Source organism: Polypterus senegalus, chromosome 15, assembly GCF_016835505.1.
Source record: "Polypterus senegalus isolate Bchr_013 chromosome 15, ASM1683550v1, whole genome shotgun sequence".
Taxonomy (NCBI): Eukaryota; Metazoa; Chordata; class Cladistia; order Polypteriformes; family Polypteridae; genus Polypterus; species Polypterus senegalus.
The window spans coordinates 91,921,272-91,946,067 of NC_053168.1; the positions used below are offsets into that span (position 1 = coordinate 91,921,272).

Here is a 24,796-nt window from a genome sequence, read left to right on the forward strand (position 1 = left end):
GCACCAGTGGTGGTTTTGGGAAGGGAGGAGGTTGCTGCTGCCTTCGCCTCGTCTCTGCAACGCATATACAGCTGGAGCGCATGCATCTTGGTCCCGACTTTGGTGGTCTGGTGCCGGAGCCATTTGATGTAACTGTGTCGGGGTACAACAGCGGGAACGGTAACAGGTTAACAAATGGAAGCAGGGACCCACTACCTTGCTGTGCCCTTCCCCTCAGACCCCACCCAAAAGTCTCTCACCTCTTGGCTTCCCGATTTTCTATGTCGTAAAGGGCCTTAAACGTCAGATGTCTATGTTGGCCGAAGCCGACGAGCCTCTTGCCCTCATCCAGAGTCCTGGCTGACCCTTCTCTCTCCTGTCGACGATGGATGGCCATCTTTACATCAAGAAAGAGCCAGGCGTAGTACTCCAGGGCGTTGTTATTGCTCGCAAGCAGGCTATCTGACACCTGGCCATCTTCATGCTCCCTGAGGTGGGTTGCAAACACCATGACGGCATAGCCGAGGTCATGGGTCAGCAACCATTTAAAAGTTTTTCCAAACTGGAGCTCCAGCTTGGAGTCCCCAGGATCACCACCTGCTGCCCACACGAGTCTCCTGGCCTGCTCCCTGACCACCTCAGCTGACTTTACCCTGAACGGCAGAGAGCTGCTCAGGCTGTTTGCCTTGGTGACCTGGATTGCCTCGGCGGAGGCCTTGAGGTTCAGTTCGCCAGAGGTGTGGCGGTGGAACTGTGGCTCAGAGTTTAACCTGGATAAATTAGATAAACCAAGAGAAAGTTACAGTTCCATTCCAAAGTTTTACTACACCTCTGTTTAACTTCAATTTTTAACCAGCTGGAATGCAACGCGCGACTTGAAATAGATCCGCAGGCAACTGGCGGGCATTTACATTTAAAGTTTAGGTTACCAAAAACTGAAATTAAAATAAATTTCAAAATATTACAAATTGGCTTTCAGGGAACAACTGATAGGTTACAACCTACATACAGTATAGTCTGCACCAAGCGACGTTGCTTCCAACAGAGATAAAATAAAGAGTAACTGAGCATGCAAAAAGGAACAAGGGAACAACAAGGCTATAAGCTGCCAGCTTTTAGCAAAGTCTATAAGCACCAAGTCTGATATTCCAAAAACTTTATGAATTATTTTTTGTGTTATTTAACCTATGAATACTTACATGTCAACACCGCAGGTGATGTTGGGTCTATTAAAACAACTCAATCAACCAGTACGTCAATTAAAGAAAGAAACCTTTGTTTTAAGAGGAACACTGCTACTACAAGCAAAGACTCGCGTAGGAACACTAGTGGCAGTCATGGTAAGGTATACCAGAAACAGTTAATGCTGAATTCTGAATGAGTAAAGGGACACACACACAAAAAAAAATATAAATATAATGGCTAGTAATACTAGTACTGACTTTTTTTAAAGGACTTTAATAATATTACAACTACCTTTTAGCATTATTATTACTTATTAACAAACATAATTATAAGGCAATTCTGTCCAGACTATTTACAGATATTTATATTACTGAAACCAGTTTGCTAAAAAGAAAAAAAGAATATTTGTACAAAACTAATAAATTCCCATTAGATTAAACTATACAGTGCATCCAGAAAGTATTCAAAGCGCATCACTTTTTCCACATTTTATGTTAGACAGCCTTATTCCAAAATGGATTAAATTCATTTTTTTTCCTCAAAGTACTACATACAACACCCCATAATGACAATGTGAAAAAAGTTTACATGAGGTTTTTGCAAATTTATTAAAAATAAAAAAACTGAGAAATCACATGTACATAAGTATTCACAGCCTTTGCTCAATACTTTGTCGATGCACCTTTGGCAGCAATTACAGCCTCAAGTCTTTTTGAATATGATGCCACAGCTTGGCACACCTGTCCTTGGCCATTTTCGCCCATTCCTCTTTGCAGCACCTCTCAAGCTTTATCAGGTTGGATGGGAAGCGTCGATGCACAGCCATTTTAAGATCTCTCCAGAGATGTTCAGTCGGATTCAAGTCTGGGCTCTGGCTGGGCCAATCAAGGACATTCACAGATTTGTCCTGAAGTCACTCCTTTGATATCTTGGCTATGTGCTTAGGGTCATTGTCCTGCTGAAAGATGAACCGTCGCCCCAGTCTGAGGTCAAGCGTGCTCTGGAGCAGGTTTTCATCCAGGATGTCTCTGTACTTTGCTGCAGTCATCTTTCCCTTTATTCTGACTAGTCTCCCAGTTCCTGCCTCTGAAAAACATCCCCACAGCATGATGCTACCACCACCATGCTTCACTGTAGCGAAGACATTGGCCTGGTGATGAGCGGTGCCTGGTTTCCTCGAAACGTGATGCCTGGCATTCACACCAAAGAGTTCAATCTTTGTCTCATCAGACCAGAGAATTTTGTTTTCTTCAGGTGCCTTTTGGCAAACTCCAGGTGGGCTGCCATGTGCCTTTTACTAAGGAGTGGCTTCCGTCTAGCCAGTCTACCATGCAGGCCTGATTGGTGGATTGCTGCAGAGATGGCTGTCCTTCTGGAAGGTTCTCCTCTCTCCACAGAGGACCTCTGGAGCTCTGATAGAGTGACCATTGGGTTCTTGGTCACCTCCCTGACTAAGGCCCTTCTCCTGTCATCGCTCAGTTTAGATGCCTGCCAGCTCTAGGAAGAGTCCTGGTGGTTTCGAACTTCTTCCACTTACGGATGATGGAAGCCACTGTGCTCGTTTGGACCTTCAAAGCAGCAGAAATTTTTTTGTAACCTTCCCCAGATTTGTGCCTCGAGACAATCCTGTCTCGGAGGTCTACAGAATTCCTTTGACTTCATGCTTGGTTTGTGCTCTGACATGAACTGTGACCTGTGGGACCTTATAAAGACAGGTGTGTGCCTTTCCAAATCATGTCCAATCAACTGAATTTATCACAGGTGGACTCCAATTAAGCTGTTGAAACATCTCAAGGAAGATCAGGGGAAACATGATGCACATGAGCTCAATTTTGAGCTTCATGGCAAAGGCTGTGAATACTTATGTACATGTGCTTTCTCAATTTTTTTATTTTTAATAAATTTGCAAAAATCTCAAATAACTTTTTTCACGTCATTATGGGGTGTTGTGTGTAGAATTCTGAGGAAAAAAATGAATTTAATCCATTTTGGAATTGGCTGTGACATAACAAAATGTGAAAAAAGTGATGCGCTGTGAATACTTTCCGGATGCACTGTATCTGTTTTATTTCACTTCACTATAATCCTTGTGTACTAATAGTAACAGCAATAGTACCATATCAAAAGTACCAGTGGGCCCACTTTCACTTTAAGATAAAACTTGATGAAATTGCCGCTTTTAGGCAGGGAGGCGGGTCTTTCGGAACGCTTCTCATTCCAGCCGTCAAAATTTACACAAGAAAGCCTTGACCAATTAGAAGATGGGCGTTTCCGCGGCGAGCCAATTGCTGCACAGGACTGCACAGGGCCGCTTGTCAATCAACTGAGAAATCGGGACAGAATCGTAACAGAGTTGCACTGAAGATCGGGACTCGAAGGTATGCTGGAGCCAATCCCAGCCAACACAGGGCGCAAGGCAAGAACAAACCTCAGGCAGGGCACACGCACACCACACTAGGGATAATTTAGGATCGCCAGTGCACCTAACTTGCATGTCTTTGGACTGTGGGAGGAATCCGGAGGAAACCCACACAGACATGGGGAGAACATGCAAACTCGATGAGGGAGGACCCGGGAAGCGAACCCAGGTCTCCTAACTGTGAGGCAGCAGCTCTACCACTGCACTACCGGGCCGCCCCAATTACAAAGTTCACAGGTTAAATCTTGCAGGGGAAATATTTTGGACAATTTTAAAAGAGATAGATGTGCTCTATAAAAGGTTTTGTGTTGAATAATTTTAAGCTTTGCGCATATTGAGCTAGAGTGAATTCTATGCATGGTTGCCTTCTGCTCCTTTTCTGAAATGTTGAGTAAGAGAATTTTTTGCACTGTACTCTGGGATCTTTGAAAGGAAAGTATTTTAAAATCTATACTAATAAAAGGCAAAGCCCTCACTGACTGACTCACTCACTCACTCACTCACTGACTCATCACTAATTCTCCAAGTTCCCGTGTAGGTAGAAGGCTGAAATTTGGCAGGCTCATTCCTTACAGCTTCCTTACAAAAGTTGGGCAGGTTTCATTTCGAACTATTACGCGTAATGGTCATAACTGGAAGCTATTTTTCTCCATTTACTGTAATGGAGTTGAGCTTGAAAGCCGTGGGGGGCGGAGTTTCGTGTGACGTCATCACGCCTTCCACGTAATCAAGTGAAATGACTGTCAACACAGTGCGTAGGAAACCAGGAAGAGCTCCAAAAGCGCTGTAGAAAACATGCATTATACAATTGAGAAGGCAGCGAAACAATAAGAAGCGAGCGAATGACGCATACAACCATATTCTTGAGTGCTGCTACTTCGGAAACAAAGCAAGGTGTAAGCCTAAAGTTTAAATTAAGTTCATAGACAGGCTGGCGTTTGTCATGCCCACGGGTAATGCGGGATTCAAGTTTAATGAGAGGACCCAGGATATAAACGAGAGTTTTGATCACTTTGTAACTAAGTTAAAATTGCACGTGAAGGGCTGTGCTTATGCAGATTCCAAGAGACTGTGTTTGTGGGGGATTGACAGTTAACACTAGAATTACCAGAGCCTACGAAAAAACTCGTAATTCCGTCCCACCTTAAATCGCTTCTTAAAATCGTTAACAGCTCTCCACCAGCGTCTTTTGTCATCTAAATGTGCTGATAAAAATCAGGCTGCAAGCAGCCGGCTATTCCATCCCCCCACCGACTTAGAATGTGCACAAACTTCTCCCAGCTCATGCCTTGATTGATTATCTGGGAGTGAAGTGGAGTTTTAGAGTGGAAATAATAGATCATTATTGTTCCGTTTCTACAGTAATCCGTGTAAACACATTTTTAAAACAGAAGCGTTTTTCATATTGTAGTAGTAAATGACAAAATGTAAGCATAAACTATATAATGTATGAAGCCTGAAGTCCAAATATCAAACACTTCCACAAAAGGTACAAATATGACAGAACAAGTATGCTTTTATTCAAAAATATAACTGCAGAAAAAAGCCACCTTAGCATGCCATATTGACACATACTTACTACAGCTACCACGGTAGCATAATGGTATCAGCCGCTGATTAGTATCCAAAAGGTCATGAGTTCGATCCCACATGGTTCACTTTTGAGAAGTAAACTGCTCTTTCTTCTGCGACGCTAAACTCCCTGTCTATCTACATAGTAATAACAGTAATTTTATTATTATATAGGAGCTTCCCTGTCTGCCTATCAAATAGTGCCTTTCCTTCCTACCTATCTATATATCTATCCCCTTAGCTGTGCCTTCCCTGTTTATTTATATATCTAGTGCCTTCTCTGCCTGTTTGTCTGTCTGATTGCATATAGCGCTGAACTTACTGCTCTGTATTATTCTGTCCTCTGCATGTCCTGGAGTACAAAAGAAACAGCACCATACAGCAACATGTGCGAACTGGCAAGATCGGGGAAAAAACATGCGGTCACTGATTACAAATTACAAGATGAATGAAAGAGACAATATATGTAAAAACATCATCGCACTAATGCAATGTTATTTGAAAACGAACAGCCTCAGATCGGGTTTGAATACACGCTGACGCAGTTACAGAAGGAGTCAGCTTATTCAGTGCAGCAGTTTCAACGCACAGTACATGCAATATGATTTGAAAACGAACAGCGTCAGATCAGGATGTGGGAGGAAACCGCAGTGCCCGGAGGAAACCCACGCAGACAGGGGGAGAACATGCAAACTCCACGCAGGGAGGACCTGGGAAGCGAACCTAGGTCTCCTAACTGCGAGGCAGCAGCGCTACCACTGCGCCAATGTGTCATAGGATGCAAAGACATTATCTCTTTGCAGATCTGTAAATGATTGAATCCTGTACTTTTTCCAAGCATTAAAAACTGTCTTGTGTTTGAGAGGGTGGAAAAAGGTGGTTATCGAGTACAGGTGCAACAGATAAGTTTCCCTGTCGTGAAGTGTTTCCTACATTGGTTCCATATTTTGAGTGAATGAAAGACAGTTGGCTTGTTAGTATATTGATGATAACTTGTATTTATTGTGGTACAAAGCCAGCATATAAAGAAGTAATGCAGTATTTTATTTCTATTGTGGACCTGGCTAGTGTGTGTTAATCAATTTGTGTCAATGTCCAGGTTTTTATATATTGTATATTTACCATCCAGTAATAAAACTGAAAGTTAGGCAGTGCCATGCCACCTTCTACTTTAAGTTGTTGTAGGGTCACTCTTTGGATGTTATGAATTCCAAATAAGTGAGGTTATGATTAAATCTAATTTTTCAAAAAATGATATGTTAATGTATATTGGGATGCTTTTAAATAGAAAAAGAAGCTTGGGAAGTACATTCACCTTGACAGTGTTGATTCTCCCTGCTAAAGTGAGATGGAGGGTAGACCATCTATGCACGTCTTAAGTTTTTCCAGGCAGACAGCAAAATTTTGTTGAAAAAAGAGTTTTATATTTACATGTGATGTTTACTCCTAGGTATTTAAACTGATCTGCGATCATAAATGGGAAGGTGTTCATTCTCGTATTATGTGCTAAAGTTCACTGGAAAAAACATACTTTTATTCAAATTCATTTTGAGTCCAGATATTTTTTGAAATTCTGCTAGTGCTGTTATTACTGCTGGCATTGACCATATCATCTACATATAGTGATATTTTCTGTTCAAGTCCTTCTCTGATAATCCTCTTTATCTCAAATGCATTTTGAAAGTGAACAGCCAGTGGCTCAATGGCACTTGCTAAGAGCAGTGGTGATAGGGGGCATCCTTGTCTAGTACCATGTTCTAGTTTAAAGTAGTCTTAATATAATTTTATTAATACAAACTGAAGCTTCTGGACTGGTATTGTGTTGAGTAGGTAGCTCCATTCAACCGTATCAAATGTTTTTCTTCCTCCAAAGATAGTAAAATCTCCGGGGTATTAGACTGTGAGTGAATATATTACATTAAATAGGTGTTGATTATTAGAAACTGTCTGCCATTAATAAATTTAGTTTGGTCTTGTGATATTACCAAAGGAAGCACTTTCTCCTAGGTAGAACTTTGGAGAGTATACTAACATAGTTATTCAGAAGTCAGATTGGTTTATATCAAGAGTTCCCAAACTTTTTTCGGCCACAGACCCCTTTACCAAAAACTTTTAAAACCGTCGACCCTCAAGTCATTTACTTTACTTACTCAAATTAATAAATTTGTACAGTACTCGATATTAAATATTTCACTAGATATCAAACTTTTCATTTTAATTACTTGTAGTTAGTGATTGAAAAATGATAAAAGGACTACGGAATATGGCATTAACTTGTGCAACATTTAATATCAAAATTTTCACTAATGAAAATGAAAGCAAAAAAATGTTTTTTTACATTTTTGACATTTATGAAATAAATATGTAAATTCAAAATAAGTACAAATAGTCCAAGCTGTAGTGTCTGCATTTCTTTTTTGTTTCAGTCATATTATTATCTGAAGAAATAAAAACTTTTATTAACAAACCATTTCAACAGACCCTGTGATTTTAAAAAAAAAAAGTGTGTACAAACTCAAATAAACTGTGTCCTCTTATTTTCTTTTTCATAGTACTGCTCCTCAATAAATAATTATATTCAAAGTTCAAATCACAAATAAGTAAATGTCACATCAAACGAACAAATTTATAGTGTTTTATGAAAGCATGACTGTACAAGACTGATAGATTCTGCTAATATCGAATATCCGTCGTCTCGTCTCACTGCGAGCAAGTGCGGACATGCAGTGGTTTTTCATGTCCGCACTTGCTTTGATACGTTCGATAAGACAATGCACAGGCATGTTTGTGCTACAAGTATTTTTATGCATTTTTATGTGTGACTCTTTTAATGACACATTTTACCTTTTCATTCGCAAGTTTGGTATTTAATGTGTTTTTATCAAAAAAGTGTTTTTTTGAATTCTTTTACTTCTTAATTACGTACCTCTTGGAATCATAGATATGTTAAAGTAACAAACAAATAGCAGTAGTAAGAGGGTCTATTTTTGCTGTCGTCGACCCCCAAATTTTTTTATTGAAACTATCGACCCCTAGAAAGTTCAAATTGACCCCAGGAGGTCAATATCAACCACTATGGGAACTCTTGGTCTATATGATGAACATTGTAATAAGTCCTTATTTTTCTTAGGATAGGAGGTAATTAATGCTTGGCGAAAACTTTGGTGCAGAATTTTATCTCTGGCTTCTGTAAATGTTTCTAATAATAGGGGAGCTAACTTAATTGAATTTTTTTTTCATAAAATTCAAAAGTGTAACCATCAGGGCCCGCTGCTTTCTCACTCTGGAGTGAGTTTGTAGCGTCTAGTAATTCTAGAGAGTGTCAGAGGTTTATCCAGTTCCTTTGCACTGAGAGTATCAAGCTCAGGTATCTGTAATGCATCAAAAACACATTAGATTGTGTCTTGTCTTTAACCTGAGTGAAATATGAGGAGTTACAGTATGTTATAAGTTATATAATGCATTATATTTTTTATGGTCAATGATTTTACTTCTGTCTGTGGTGGTTATTACTGATACTGCATTGCAAACTTCATGCTTGAGATTTTGATGAGATTAACTCTGATTAGTCTTCATTCTGTGTTCATAATAAAAATGTTGAGATTGGAAAATGAGTTTTGTTTTGTTTCTTTTGTTGTCAAAAGGGTGAATTCTGATTGCAAATCCTGACCTTTCCTATAAAGTGACTAATTTGCAGATCTGCCGTGTTCTTGATCCATTCTGGTAATTTCATTGATTGACGCCTTCCTGGTTTATGATTTCGTTTTGTGGGAGAGAGATGAAATAATCTGTCCTTTTAAAAATGCCTTCAGAGTTTTCCATAGTATACCTGCAGAGAACTCGGAGGATGCATTTGTCTCTAAAAAATAAGCAATTTGCTTATATATACATTCTGTACAGTGCTTGTCAGCTAATAACAGTGGATTAAAATGCCAGCTATGAGATCATAATGTAGGACATAGTGATTTGAGGTTCATGATCAAAGGGCATGGTCAGTGATAACAGTAGCATCATACTTGCAAGATTTGATTGTGGGCAAATGTTACATATAAAGAAATAATTTCAACTAGCCGAAGCCCGCGTACGGCGGTGTAAGAATAGGAACGGAAAATGGTGAGAAAGGAATTCAGTATAACAAAGGCTTAGGAAACCACCGTTGCAGTATAACAAAAATAGCAAGGAGCAATACCAATGCCAATGTCCGAGAGAGTTCCTTCTTGTAGCAGGCTACGGAAAACATAGACATGTATAGATAGATGCCGCATTCACTTTGTTGCCCAGTCGACACAATAAGTCAGCGCGTCCTCCCTATTGCGAGTGGTAAAGTGCTATTTAAACTAATACAGGTAGACGTGGAAACCGGGTTTTCTGATGAAAAAACAATAATGTTTTAAACGGTATTGTTTACATACAGCAGATTTTGGCGAATCGTTTAGATGCAATTATTTATATCCATTTATACACTAAATGCGTGCGTATCCCATGGTCTTAGAGTTGGTGGGCGGGGCTCTGTGAGTTGGCGATCGTGGCTCTCTGTCTTGCGTGCGGTGTAAAGTCAACAAGGCTCAGAGGTGCATGTGGACTTTTGCACAGACGAAAGCGACTGAGGCTGTGTTTAGTGAGTTTTTGTGTGCCTCAAGAGCGACGCTGTACTTGGGAGGACAGTTACAGTTGGCGTGCGTGGCTCTGTCATGCGTATCCCATGACATGGTAGGAGGATTAGAGTTGGCGTGTGGGGCTCTGTTGAGCGTTTCTCATGGTCTTAGAGTTGGCGGGCAGGGCTCTGTCTTGCTTGCGCTCAGTGTCTTGCGTGCACCCTCACTTTATTTTTTTTTTCTTATTTCTGTCCTGTTTTTCTTGCTTTGTGTATTATTGTTGATCCCCATGCACAGTTACTGTAAATGTAAAAAAAAAAAAGTACTTGCGTTTCTGCTTTGCATTATGAGATGGAAATTTCAATAATGTATGCTTTATAGTGTTTTTTATAGTAATTTTTACAAAATGTCAGCAATATGACACAGTAAATATTTTTGTATTGTACAGATGGAGACATTTTTTTTGCATTAAATGAAGATAAAGTTTGTAGAGCAATAGCAGAATCCCTTCTACAGAATGCTATCAAGTTCAACCTGTCAGAGTTTCAAGAAGTTTGGCAACAAAGTGTTCCAGAGGGCATGAAAACACAATTGGATCAGCTCAAGGTTTGTAAACAATAAGATTGTAAATTAATTCATGAAAGTGGTATTGTTTAATCAAAGAATTAAGTATAATTTAAAGATTGGTATAAAATAAAATATATTAGTTATTAGTTTAAATAATTTGAAAGAATCCCATGAAATTTTGAGGATCAGTATTTGAAATTTATGTTTATAAGCTGAAGCAAATTTTATCTATGTGAATAGGTGAAGGTCAGGGTAATGTAAGAATTTCCAGTAACTGTCCACCATTCTGACTTGTAAAGGGGCACCTGCAAATTTGAAAGGGAATAGTTTGTGAAAGCAGTGGGGAGGTGTAGTATGCTGTACAGGTGAGAAATTGTGCGTAATGGTGATTTAATGTGAAGTAAAGAGCACAAATGAGAATGATCAGGTGGATATATGGATTGTCATACGTGGAGTTGAAGTTGTGGTGTGTTGCCAGGTGAAGCTTAGGTGGTGTATTATCTTGGGGTGAGTGTAATTTATCAAATTTGTTATGGGTTGGACTACTATCACAGCCTAAACTTCACACACACACTTTTGTCCGCTTGTGTGCTTTTTACATACGCGCTTTTGTTCCCTTTCTTCTGAAAGACCGCTGATTGAAGAAGGCCACTGCCACCAGACTTTGCCTGGCTGCCAGCTGCCACAGAAGTCATAGTATTTAGCAAAAGATGCCTGAAACAGTGGTACCAGTGTAACATATGCTGCAAGCAGTGTAACGTGGCAATGCACACCATTGGCCAAACACTAGAATGATCCGTGGCAGAGTTTTCGCTGGCCAATAATGATTTAGGTCAACTTGAATGAGTGAAATAAATGAGTTTTGAATTTGAGGTGAGGTATGTAAATATATATGGTTTGTACATCTAATTGAAAGAGGCAGACAAATTTATGTATATGCTTTAGCAGTCACATTGATCTGCATTGAATCAGTTTGTTTAAATTCACAAATAGATTACCATGATTTATGAAAAAGAGTAGTTAAAAAAGAAAAAAAACAAGTTGCTTATGAATCACCCATCAGTTGTAGTTTTGGGAAAACTTCTGTGGCATTAACATAATAATATTTTGACACTTAATTTACTTTTTTTTTTTTAATAGTACATATCATTTCTACATGGGTCTAGGACTGTCAGGTCAGTCTCTAGATTTTTATTAATGGCTTGTGGTCAGAGTGTGAAATAAATTAGGTTTATCAATAAAGATATACATATCTTAAGCTTATAAAATTGCATTATGCACAAAAATCAGCAATTTGGATCCCTGAAGCCTACGAAAATATTTGTAACCCCATGCCACCATAAATTCCCTTGCACCTCCTGTTCAGGGTCTTTGTTTTACAAATGTGTCAATCAACACAAGCAGCCTGCTATCCCATCCCCCACCGATGCAGCTGAAGTCAACAGATGCAGAATTCTCCTAGCTGAAGTATCTTTATCTGGGAGTGAGGTGTCAGGAATTGTATAGGGTAAATATTTCCTGATTTGGAATACGTGTCTTTCATGTCTGTTCCATGTCTACAGAGATCTGTGTAAATGTAGGTTGGCAGGAAATGCAAGACAAGAAATGTTGAACTAAACTAGCTAAACTTTTTTCATGTTATAGTAATAACTAGCAGAATACCTGCGCTTTGCAACGGAGAAGTAGTGTGTTAAAGAAGTTATGAAAAAGAAAAGGAAACATTTTAAAAATAACGTAAGACGATCCATCCATCCATCCATTTTCCAACCCGCTGAATTCGAACACAGGGTCACAGGGGTCTGCTGGAGCCAATCCCAGCCAACACAGGGCACAAGGCAGGAACCAATCCTGGGCAGGGTGCCAACCTACCACAGGACACACACAAACACACCCACACACCAAGCACACACTAGGGCCAATTTAGAATCACCAATCCACCTAACTGGCATGTCTTTGGACTGTGGGAGGAAACCGGAGTGCCCGGAGGAAACCCATGCAGACAGGGGGAGAACATGCAAACTCCACGCAGGGAGGACCCGGGAAGCGAACCTGGGTCTCCTAACTGCGAGGCAGCAGCACTACCACTGCGCCACCGTATATATATAATATATACACAGACAAACACACATATATAAACATATATATACATCATATATATACATATATACACATAGACATCTATATATCTATATATCTATATATGTAGATACATATATATGTAGATATATATATATATATATGTAGATATATGTAGATATATATCTATATATATCTATATATATCTATATATCTACATATATCTATATCTATATATATATATCTACATATATATATATATATATATATCTATATATATATATATATATATATATATATATATATATCTATATATATATATATATATATATATCTATATATATATATATATATATCTATATATATATATATATATATATATATATATATATATATATATATATATATCTATATATATATATATATATATATATATATATATATATATATATATATATATCTACATATATATATATATATATATATCTATATATATATATATATATATATACATATATATATATATATATATATATATATATATATATATATATATATATATATATATATATATATATATATATATATATATATATATATATATATATATATATATATCTACATATATATATATATATATATATCTACATATATATATTAGGGGTGGGACTCAATTAAAAAATTAATCCAATTAATTAGAGGCTGTGTAAGAATTAATCTTGATTAATCGTATGTATTCGCACACGTAAATTTGCCCCAAATCGCAAATGTTTTTTTTTTTTAATTTAAAAGCGTTTTAGTGGGCGACAGAATCAAATAATAGACATGGACATGAATATTGTAAACTCAAGCTCTTTTAATTTTTGAAAAAAAAAATGCCTTTAAACTGCATTTGAATTCAAAACAGAAACAAAAATATCATCCCTGGTTAAAATTGGGCAGACTTAAAAATAAAGTGGTATTTTAAGTACATTTTCAGAATGGTATTGTCTTTAAATAGTAATAACCAAAATTTCAACATAAAGTGCAGTTTTTCTTCTTAAAAAACTAAGTCAGAAACATAAAAGGTAATTTGACCAACTTAATCTTTAAACTCTGAGTAACCTCAGCCAAAATTATTTTGTACATTAGGCTAAAACAGTGTGATCATTGAACATTTTGTAATTAGATGTAATTAGAATTACTAACGGTCATGCATTGACAAAAGTTCCCCTTTGCTTGGAATTGAAAGTGTGATTAAATGCGTTATTTTTTTAACGCGTTATGGAGTACATGCATCGAAGCTTCTCAGCTGTGCTTGTGCTAAGAAAAGGAAACATTTTAAAAATAATGTAACATAATTCTGCGTTACCCACTTATTTTTTCATACGTCCCAAACCAAGGAGATGCGAGGGTAAAACGAAACGGGAAGCGCGCGTACATACTCAGTGCATCCCTTCTCAGGAATCGAACCTCGGATGTCGGCGCTAGAGGCGAAGCCTCTACAATTGCGCCACGGCGTGTGGCTTGTCTATTTGAGAGTATGTAGATCGAGGTATGTGTATGTATGTATATATAATATTCGCAGTGGAGAAGTAGTGTGTTAAAGAAGTTATGAAAAAGAAAAGGGAACATTTTTAAAATAACGTAACATGATTGTCAATATACAGTAATTGTTTTGTGAGTGTTATTGAGTGTTGCTGTCATCAAGGATTTGATTATCATTATTTCTTTCAATCAGGGTCGTATTTGTAGGATGTGTTGTGTTCAAGTTACATTCCGTGTTTGTCAATCGTTGTAAAGATAAGAGGTTTCATTCATCGATTCGTTTCTTACTGTATCAATAAACAGCTCGTCTTCCTCTTTATCTGAGATGTGACACACTGCATGCACGGGTTTTTTTTTACACTGTCTTCGTTTAGCGGGACATTGACTTTTCCACCGTGTGCTTTGTTTCCGCAGTAGCTGCACTTATGAATATGCTTGTATGTATCAGACGCTTCATATTTTTTTGCTGCCTTCTCAATTGTGTAATTCGGTTTTTGTTCAGCACTCTTTGGAACTGTTGCTTTTTGTCTGTGCACTGCATCAGTTCACGTGTTCTTGCATCGAAGGTTCCCAGCTGTGTTGGTGCCATCTCGTGTGATGTACATGGCTGTATGTAATGTTAGTTAAACTTAAAAGTTTCTCTCGCGGTTTCGGTGAGTTTGTGCCAAACACCACCCTGACCATCTCATCTTCCTCTGCATAAGCACAGTCCTTCACCCGTGAATATTTAGCGGCAGTGTTTCTATTGGATTGCCGCTGACGGACGGCCTTATATGGGCAGGCACTAAATTACAAACGCCAGCGGCAGCCTGTCTATGAACTTAATTTAAACTTTAGGGTTACACTGTGCTTTGTTTCCGAAGTATCAGCACTCATGAATATGGTTGTATATGTCAGTCACTCTCTTCTTATTGTTTCGCTGCCTTCTCAATTATTTAATGCATGTTTTGTTCAGCGCTTTTTTGAGCTCTTCCTGGTTTTCTACGTACTGCGTTGATAGTCCGTTCACGTGATTACGTGGGAGGCGCGATGATGTCACATGAAACTCCGCCCCCCACGGCCATCCAGCTCAACTCCATTACAGTATATGGCGAAAAATAGCTTCCAGTTATGACCATTATGCGTAGAATTTCGAAATGAAACCTGCCCAACATTTGTCAGTAAGCTGTAAGGAATGAGCCTGCCAAATTTCAGCCTTCTACCTACACGGGAACTTGGAGAATTAGTAGTCAGTCAGTCAGTGCTTTGCCTTTTATTAGTATAGATGCCAAAATGCTGATGTGAAAACTGAAGTCCAAATAACAAAAATTTTTACAAAATGGTAGAACAAAACAAGTGCGCTTTTATTCAAGAATTTAACCAAAAAAAAAGAAATTATAACTTGCATGTTGTTGTCAATGAGTGAAAACCCTATCACAAATATCAATTGATACAAATTAAACATGTCCGCTTAGCTGCTGCAGAGGTGAGAATTCCTGTCTTGTAATCAAGAGGTTGAATGTTCGATATATACAGTCATATGAAAAAATTTGGGAACCCCGCTCCCAGCCTGCATAATAATTTACTCTACTTTAAACAAAAAAGATAACAGTGGTATGCCTTTCATTTCCTAGGAATATCTGAGTAATGGGGTGTTTTTCCAAACAAAGATTTTTAGTGAAGCAGTATTTAGTTGTATGAAATTAAAACAAATGTGAAAACTGGCTGTGCAAAAATTTGGGTACCCTTGTTATTTTGCTGATTTGAATGCATTTAACTGCTCAATACTGATTACTTGCAACACCAAATTGGTTGGAATAACTTGTTAAGCCTTGAACTTCATAGACTGTTGTGTCCAGTCATGAGAAAAGGTATTTAAGGTGGTCAGTTGCATGTTGTGCTTCCCTTTGACTCTCCTCTCAAGAGTAATAGCATAGGACCATCAAAGCCTCATAACATCTGAAAACAAAGATTGTTCAGTATCATGGTTTAGGGGAAGAATACGAACAGCTATCTTAGAGGTTGAAACTGTCAGTTTCAATTGTAAGGAATGTAATCAGGAAATGGAAGGCCACAGGCACAGTTGCTGTTAAACCCAGATCTGGAACGCCAAGAAAAATACAGGAGTGGCATATGCGCAGGATTGTGGGAATGGTTACAGACAACCCACAGATCACCTCCAAAGACCTGCAAGAACATCTTGCTGTAAATAGTGTATCTGTACATCGTTCTACAATTCAGTGCAATTTGCACAAAGATTATCTGTATGGCAGATGATGAGAAAGAAACCCTTTCTTCACTCACACCACAAACAGAGTCGCTTGTTGTATGCAAATGCTCATTTAGATAAGCCAAATTTAGACAAGACTGATGAGACAAAAATTAAGCTATTTGGTCAAAACAAAAAGTGCTTTGCATGGTGGAAGAACACTGCATTCCAAGAAAAACACCTGCTACCTACTGTCAAATTTGGTGGAGGTTCCATCATGCTGTGTGGCTAGTTCAGGGACTGGGGCCCTTGTTAAAGTCAAGGGTCGGATCAATTCAACCCAATATCAACAAATTCTTCAGGATAATGTTACAGCATCAGTCACAAAGTTGAAGTTACGCAAGGCTTGGATATTCCAACAAGACAATGACCCAAAACACAGTTCGAAAACTACAAAGGCATTGATGCAGAAGGAGAAGTACAATGTTCTAGAATGGCCATGACAGTCCCCTGATTTGAGTATCTTCGAAAATCTGTGGGATGATTTGAAGCACGCATCAAATTGAACTGAACTGGATAGATTTTGTATGGAAGAATGGTCAAAAATACTTCCATCCAGAATCCAGACACTCATCAAAGGCTGTAGGAGGCGTCTAAAGGCCTGTTATATTTGCAAAAGGAGAGTCTACTAAGTATTGATGTAATATCTCTGTTGAGGTGTCCAAATGTATGCTCCTGTCTAATTTTTGACAGTTATGATGCATATTGCATATTTTCTGTTAATCCAGTAAACTTTAATGTCACTGCTGAAATACTACGGTTTCCGTAAGGCATGTCTTATATTGAAAGGAAGTTGCTACTGTGAAAGCTCAGCCAATGATAAACAAAAATCCAAAGAATTAAGAGGGGTTCCCAAACTTTTTCATATGACTGTGTGTGTGTATGTATATATATATATATATATATATATATATATATATATATATATATATATATATATATATATATACACAGGGAGTCAGGTACATAGAGCTGTACAGTATAGGCTAAAAAATATGTAGTTATTTGGAAAACATGTATTTCATGTGTGTTCCGTACCTACAAAGATATGTAAGTGTAGGATGACAGGAAATACTGTCGATAATCCTAACCAGCCTGCTATCCCATTCTCCCACCACCACAAAAAGTGCAAAAACCTCTCCCAGCTTAAGTTAATCCTGAAGGACAATCAAGTATTTCCTGTCATCCTACACTTACATATCTTTGTAGGTACGGAACACACATGAAATGCATGTTTTCCAAATAACTACATATTTTTTAGCCTATACTGTACAGCTCTTTGTACCTGACTCCCTGATGAACAAGGCTTGAGCTGAGATAGGTTTTTGCACTTTCTGCAGCGGTGGAAGGATGGGATAGTAGGCTGCATGGAATTATCGACACATTTACAAGATAAAAGACGTTGATGGAGAGATGCGAGCGGATTTAAGGTGGGCCGGATTTACGAGTTTTTTTCGTAAGCTTTGGCAATTCTAGTGTTAACTGTTTTTTCTGCTTCAGCAGAAGTAAGGAGAGGCAATTGGCTATCGACTAGTTTTGTTTCATTTTAACTGGAAGCAAGAGGGTTTTTCTTATTTCAGCTTTCCGTAAGTGTTGTTGAAGGAGAGAAATCTGGGAAAATTCAAATATGGGTGTTTTCAAATATAATCTCCTCTTTCTGTCTGAGGATTGGCATCAAATTGCTTTTAACATTTAGTTTGTCGAATGTGTTAATCGTGTTTTGGGGAATTCCATCCATGTATGCCATAAGCCGATAAGATTTCAGTGTTCAATTTAAAGACTTCTATTATTTTGGACAATAATTTAGTTATGGATTTTACTGGGTTTAGAGTTGTTAGGAGCTTGCACAGGGCAGTACCACCCCTAGGACGACAGAGGGCAGCCTCCTTGCCTTGCTACAGTGCCCTGGGTTTGGAGCATGGAAGCTGAATCCTGCTGGGGCCAGTGGCCACAATCATCGAACGCATGGAGAATGGCTGAGCCCTCCTGTGCAGGAGGATGTAAATATTTTACTTTTGTAAATATTCCCCCAAACTTATGGAACGTTTTTTTGTACCGGATTAAGGAAGAAACCTTTTTGTTTTTAATTTTTTCAACTTGCAGATTTCAGAGTTCAGAACTTATCTATATTATAAATATAATCACTGTTTTATCACTTCAAGTATTGCTTTATATACCGAGGTGTGGCAGAAAAGTAATGAGACTGGCAACACTGCAAGCGATCTGGCAACGCTGCATTGTTTTCCTTGATAGAGCACGTGTATCAGTAACCTCCCATAGCTCAGTGCGAGTTTCAACTCCTTCCATTAACTACGTGATTTTTGTGACTGCTATTAGCGAAGTTGTGTTTTTGGTTGTGCGTCACGCAAAATGGAACAGCGGAATTTGGAGCAACGTTGTGCCATTAAACGGCAAGTGTGACGTTTGAAAAGTTAAAACAGGCCTATGGGGAACATTCTTTATCCCGAGTTCAAGTTTTTCGCTGGCACAAATCATTTTTGGAAGCCAGAAAACACATTGAAGATGAACACCGTTCAGGGAGGACTTCAACTTCGAAAACCAATGAAAACATCGAACGTGTGGACACTCTTGTGAGATCAGACCGTCGTTTAACATTAAGAATGTTGAGTGAACAATTAAATTTGAACAGATTTACCGTTCATCAAATTTTGACTGAACATTTGCACATGCGAAAGATCTGTGCCAAAATGGTGCAGAAAAACTGCGCTCTCCATAACAGAATTTTTGACCTCAAAAGGCATTCCTGTGGTTCCCCAGCCCCCTTATTCACCTGACCTCTGTCCGTGTGACTTTTTCCTTTTTCCTAAACTGAAAAATGTCCTCAAAGGACGTCATTTCAGGACTTTAGAAAACATCCAAAAGAGTGTAACGGACATGCTGAAGACCATACCGGTTGAAGACTTCCAGCGCTGCTACCAACAGTGGGAACGACGTCTCCATCGGTGTTTAGCTGCCCACGGGAACTACTTTGAAGGGGATAACGTTGATGTTTGAAAAAAATAAAAACTTTGGTAAATAAAAAATCAGTCTCATTACTTTTCTGCCACACCTCGTATGCAGACCCCTGTGACCCTGTAGTTAGGATATAGCAGGTTTGATAATGGATGGATGGATATATAGACAAAACAAAATAAAGACAAAACTTCAACTGTGTGGAGGCTTTATTCAACTCTAGGGTTGTGCAATGCTGAACATAGAAAACAAACAATTGGGCTTATATTGTAAAACAGATGACATATATAAGACGTAGTCTCATACTGCAGTCTCCATGTATTTCTCAATAATCTATACTAATAAAAGGCAAAGCCCTCACTGACTCACTCACTGACTGACTGACTGACTGACTGACTGACTGACTCATCACTAATTCTCCAACTTCCTGTGTGGGTGGAAGGCTGAAATTTGGCAGGCTCATTCCTTACAGCTTCCTTACAAAAGTTGGGCAAGTTTCATTTCGAAATTCTACGCGTAATGGTCATAACTGGAAGGTATTTTCTCCATTTACTGTAATGGAGTTCAGCTAGAAAGCCGTGGGGGGCGGAGTTTCGTGTGACATCATCACGCCTCCCACGTAATCACGTGAACTGACTGTCAACGCACTATGTAGAAAACCAGGAAGAGCTCCAAAACGCGCTGAAGAAAACATGCATTATATAATGGAGAATGAGTGCTGCTACTTCAGAAAGAAAGGTGTAAACCTAAACTTTAAATTAAGTTAATAGACAGGGTGCCGCTGGTGTTTCTCATGCCCACGGTAATGCGGGATACAAGTTTAATGAGAGGACGCAGGATATAAATGAGAGTTTTGATCACTTTGTAACTAAATTAAAATTGTAGGTAAAGGGGTGTGCTTATGCAAATTCCGAGAGACTGTGTTTGTGGGGGATTGACAGTTAACGCGGTTGGGGGAGTCACGTCATCAACTCCCCTCCCATTCACCTCATTTCGCTCTGAGCTGAGCTCCGCGGCTAACAGTGTCTTCCAAAGCAACTTCATCACACTCCCACCAAATACTCACAGAAAAATCCACAAGTTAATACAAACGCTGTCTCTAGAGTTTCTCCACACTCAATGTATTCCTCGCGTCCCCTTTATACCCTCTGATCTCCCATTTCAATTCAGATACCTCCAATTTCCAGTAAGGCTTAGCTGCGCGATGACAAGTAATAAGTCTCAAGGACAGACCCTACAAAACGATGCCATTGATTTCAGTCAAGATTGCTTTTCTCCTGGACAACTATACTTGCATTCTCAAAAGTGAGCTTGCGCAGCTTCGTCATATTACAACCGGAGTGCAGCCAGAAACTTTTAAGTACCGGGTCTTAGATAACATTAAATTAAGCCGTAGACATCGCACAAGATAGCAGCTCACGAGAACTTACTGAACGCAGTACGAGATCACTTCCATGCATCAAACCTGTTCAATAAACGCATTACACAATTTACAAGGTGATGGCTTTCTATAGCGTTCATTTATAAAGCAGCGGAGAGGCTGTGTGAAGGCAGCTACACAGAAAAAGCAGAGCGCCACACTCTGAATGTATTGCTGGCATCACCGTTATACCCTCTGATCTCCCATTTGAATTGAAATGCCTCAAATTTCCAGTAAGGCTTTGCTTCGCGATGACAATAAGTCTCAGGGACACACCCTACAAAAGGTTGCCATTGATTTGAGGCAACATTGCTTTCCTCCTGAACAAAACTATACGTTGCATTCTCAAAAGTTATGTGTATATATATATATATATATATATATATATACTGTCAAATAAACGACCCACACACCATAGCGCAACATGAGAGGCTTCACCTTTAGCGCTGGCGTCTTAGGTTTGATTCGAGAGTGGGTGCAGTGCGTGTGTACTGCCTGATGAGCCCAGAATTAGGGAAGCACGTGCAGCGTACTGTTTGCATTATTTGATAGTAAAACTATTTCAATATATTCAATATATATATATCAACGCTTAATGATTCATTTTACTCTCGCAACCCCTGTTTGGGAAGAAGTATAAAAAATATGAGGTTAACGCAGAAAACCAGATCACCAATTTAAGCTTTAGGAATCATAGATACTTTATTCGACATCAATGATTGTTTTGGTAAAGCCATACTCGGTGTAATCCTCCTTCCATGTTATAATATTTCCGCGACTAGCCAAGATTAAATGAACGGAAAAAAGTAAGAAGAAGCGAGGGTGACGAGGCAGGCAGGCGACAGCTCAATAGCTCAATTTGGATATACTACAGTAGGTTCTATTTAGTCGCCAGAAATATCTTTGGTAGGAATGGAAGTTGGATTTAGTCTTTAAATTCCTATGGTGAAGAAAAATTTATGCAATGATGATTAATTTTAACTTTTATTCCTACTAAACATATTTCTGTCGTCCAAATAAAAATTACTTATATTTAAAATTTAAATAGAACTTGAACAAATACGATAGTTCATAATACCCACACAGCACTAAGTGCACGTAAGATTACGAGTCATCTGTTTTAACAAGCAGCATATTGCACTGATACGAAATAGCCTGCCCATTTAATTATTTAGGAATGGATAGATAAATTAAGATTTTGTACAAGTAATGTTTTAAATTTTTCTTCCTCAATGGATTCTGGCACCCCCAGCAACACCTCCTCGCACCCCAAAGGAGATATGTATGTGTGTGTATATGTATGTATGTGTGTGTGTGTATATATATATATATATATATATATATATATATATATATATATATATATATATATATATATATATATATATATATATATATATATATATATATATATATATATATATATATATATATATATATATATATATATATATATATATATATAGAGAGAGAGAGATAGAGATTTATATAGATATACATACTGTATATAGTTAGATAGATATAGGTGTATGTAAATGTGTGTCTGTATATATGTGTGTGTGTGTATGTATATCTATATATATATATATATATATATGCCAGCAACACTCATGACAATGACAAAACAATTACATTGTCAATCATGTTACATTATTATTAAAATGTTTCGTTTTCTTTTTCATTACTTCTTTAACACACTACTTCTCTGCTGCAAAGCGCGGGTATTTTGCTATATATGCATATGTATATATGTGTATATATATATATATATATATATGTATATATATGTATATGTATATATACTGTATGAATGTATGTGTGTGTGTGTCTGTGTCTATATATATATGACAGCAACACTCATATCAGTGACAAAACAATTACATTAACAATCATCTTACGTTATTTTTAAAATGTTTCCTTTTCTTTTTTCATAACTTCTTTAACACACTACTTCTCCGCTGCGAAGCGCGGGTATTCTGCTAGTCTATAATAATAAAAGGCAAAGCCCTCACTGACTGACTGACTCATTACTAATTCTCCAACTTCCCGTGTAGGTAGAAAGCTGAAATTTGGCAGGCTTATTCCTTACAGCATACTTACAAAAGTTAAGCAGGTTTCATTTCGGAATTCTACACGTAACGGTCTTAATGGTCGACGAAGTCCACCATGTTGAACTTTCTTATTTATGGCCCCATCTTCACGAAATTTGGTAGGCGGCTTCCCTGCGCTAACTTAAACCGCTGTACGTACTTATTTCGATGGTATGACGCCACTGTCGGCCGCCATATTGAACTTTCCAACATCACCAATTTTCAAACTTCCCGTGTAGGTAGAAGGCCGACCCCATCTTCACGAAATTTGGTAGGTGGTTTCCTGCGCTAACCAAAACTGATGTACGTACTTATTTCGGTGGTATGACGCCATATTGAATTTTCCAAACGTCACTAATTCTCCAACTTCCCGTGTAGGTAGAAGGCTGCCATATTAAACTTTTAACGGAAACCGATGTCCATAACTTATTTCGTTGGTATGACACCACTGTCGGCCACCATATTGAACTTTCTAACGTCACTAATTCTCCAACTTCCCGTGTAGGTAGAAGGCAGAAATTTGGCAGGCTCATTCCTTCCATCTTCAAGAAATTTGGTACACGGGGTCCCATCGCTAACTGAATCCTACTTACGTACATATATACGTCCATAGCCTGCAGCTCGGTCGCCGTGTGAGGCGGCGTTGGGTCCACCATCCCAACGCCTCCCGTGTTGTTGGCTGACTGCCTATATAAGACCGTCCGTCGCTCTGGTCTCTACATTCCCTTCCTTGCTTCGCCACGGGATTCACGTCTCCCTACTGATAACTACAGCCCTTTTGTTTAATCCACGGCTTCTCCGCTGTTTTATTGTTTGTTTATTTCAATTATAGTTATTGTGTAGGTATTTTACACTTAGTTTACATTGCTCAGGTACCCATTTCCTTTATCGTTCCAGCCCCCCTTTACCATGTCTATCGAGATGATCATATTGCACGGCCATATCAGGCACACTCTTGATATCCGGAGGAACATTGTGTCTTCTGTATTGAATGACTGGGACAGATTCAAAGTGTGGACTGATGACGGTACAGGAGATAATTATACTACATAGGAGCACTATAAGAGTGAAATGCTTAAGCCCTTCACCAATGGTTCTGCATGCGAGTTGATGGCTGCCACTGAATTGTTCGGTTGTTGACACCTTTCGACAACGGCCAATGCCTCTTAAACACCTTAGATTCACAGGTGACGATTTCATTAGTGGACACTTTGATGTTTGAATGTTTAAACTCTCAAAAGCTGGATGTGATTTTTTCGTTGAAATTGGTTGTGTGCTTACAACGCTTGACAGATGCCAAATGTCACTTCAACACAACAAATCCTGCAAATACTGTCGTAATTGAAACAAACCATGAAACTCAAACCAATTATGACAGCAGCAATCCAAGCTGTGAGATTTGAGACAACATTACTGTTCACATGGCAACTGTACGTTGCATCCTTAAGAGTAAGCTCAGCGCATAGCTTGGTCATGTTACAACCGGAGAGCCAAACTGACAACATGGTAAACAAAGAGATCCTTAACAAATAATTATTGGCATATTTTCCCTCAGTTTAAAAAGGTTTACTTTTCTTCTTAATAAAAATTTTAATGCAGTACTTCGCCGCTGCGAAGCGCAGGTATTTTGCTAGTGCTTAATAAATCTCACTCAAAAGCCATACAAAAACTCCAGAAACAGGATTTTATAAACGGAATACAATTCAAAATTGTTAATGTAGTTAGCCATGTTAATTTCTCAGCAGAAACGGCAGGTTGGCCTTATGTATTATTATAAATAATACAATACAGTGACCCCCTGCTATATCGCGGTTCAGCTATCGCACCCCCACAACATCGCGGATTTATTATTATTATTACTAGCAAAATACCTGCGCTTTGCAGCGGAGAAGTAGTGTGTTACAGAAGTTATGAAAAAGAAAAGGAAACATTTTAAAAATAACATAACATAGATTGTCAATGTAATTGTCTTGTCACTGTTATGAGTGTTGCTGTCATATATATATTGACAACCGAGGTATGCAGCAAAGCATTTGTGAAGCCACAACACGCACATCCTTGAGGCGGATGGGCTACAACAGCAGAAGACCCCACCAGGTACCACTCATCTCCACTACAAATAGGAAAAAGAGGCTACAATTTGCA

General features: G+C 38.4%; 1 protein-coding gene across 1 annotated transcript in view; it reads left to right on the forward strand.

Annotated features, from left to right (window-relative positions):
* dscc1 (DNA replication and sister chromatid cohesion 1) overlaps nt 1–24,796 on the forward strand; it is a 163,241-nt gene that overhangs the window by 113,300 nt on the left and 25,145 nt on the right. Inside the window, exon 7 of the mRNA XM_039736970.1 lies at nt 10,199–10,356. Within this exon, the coding sequence (XP_039592904.1) occupies nt 10,199–10,356 (158 nt within the window). The remainder of the gene's footprint in view (nt 1–10,198; nt 10,357–24,796) is intronic.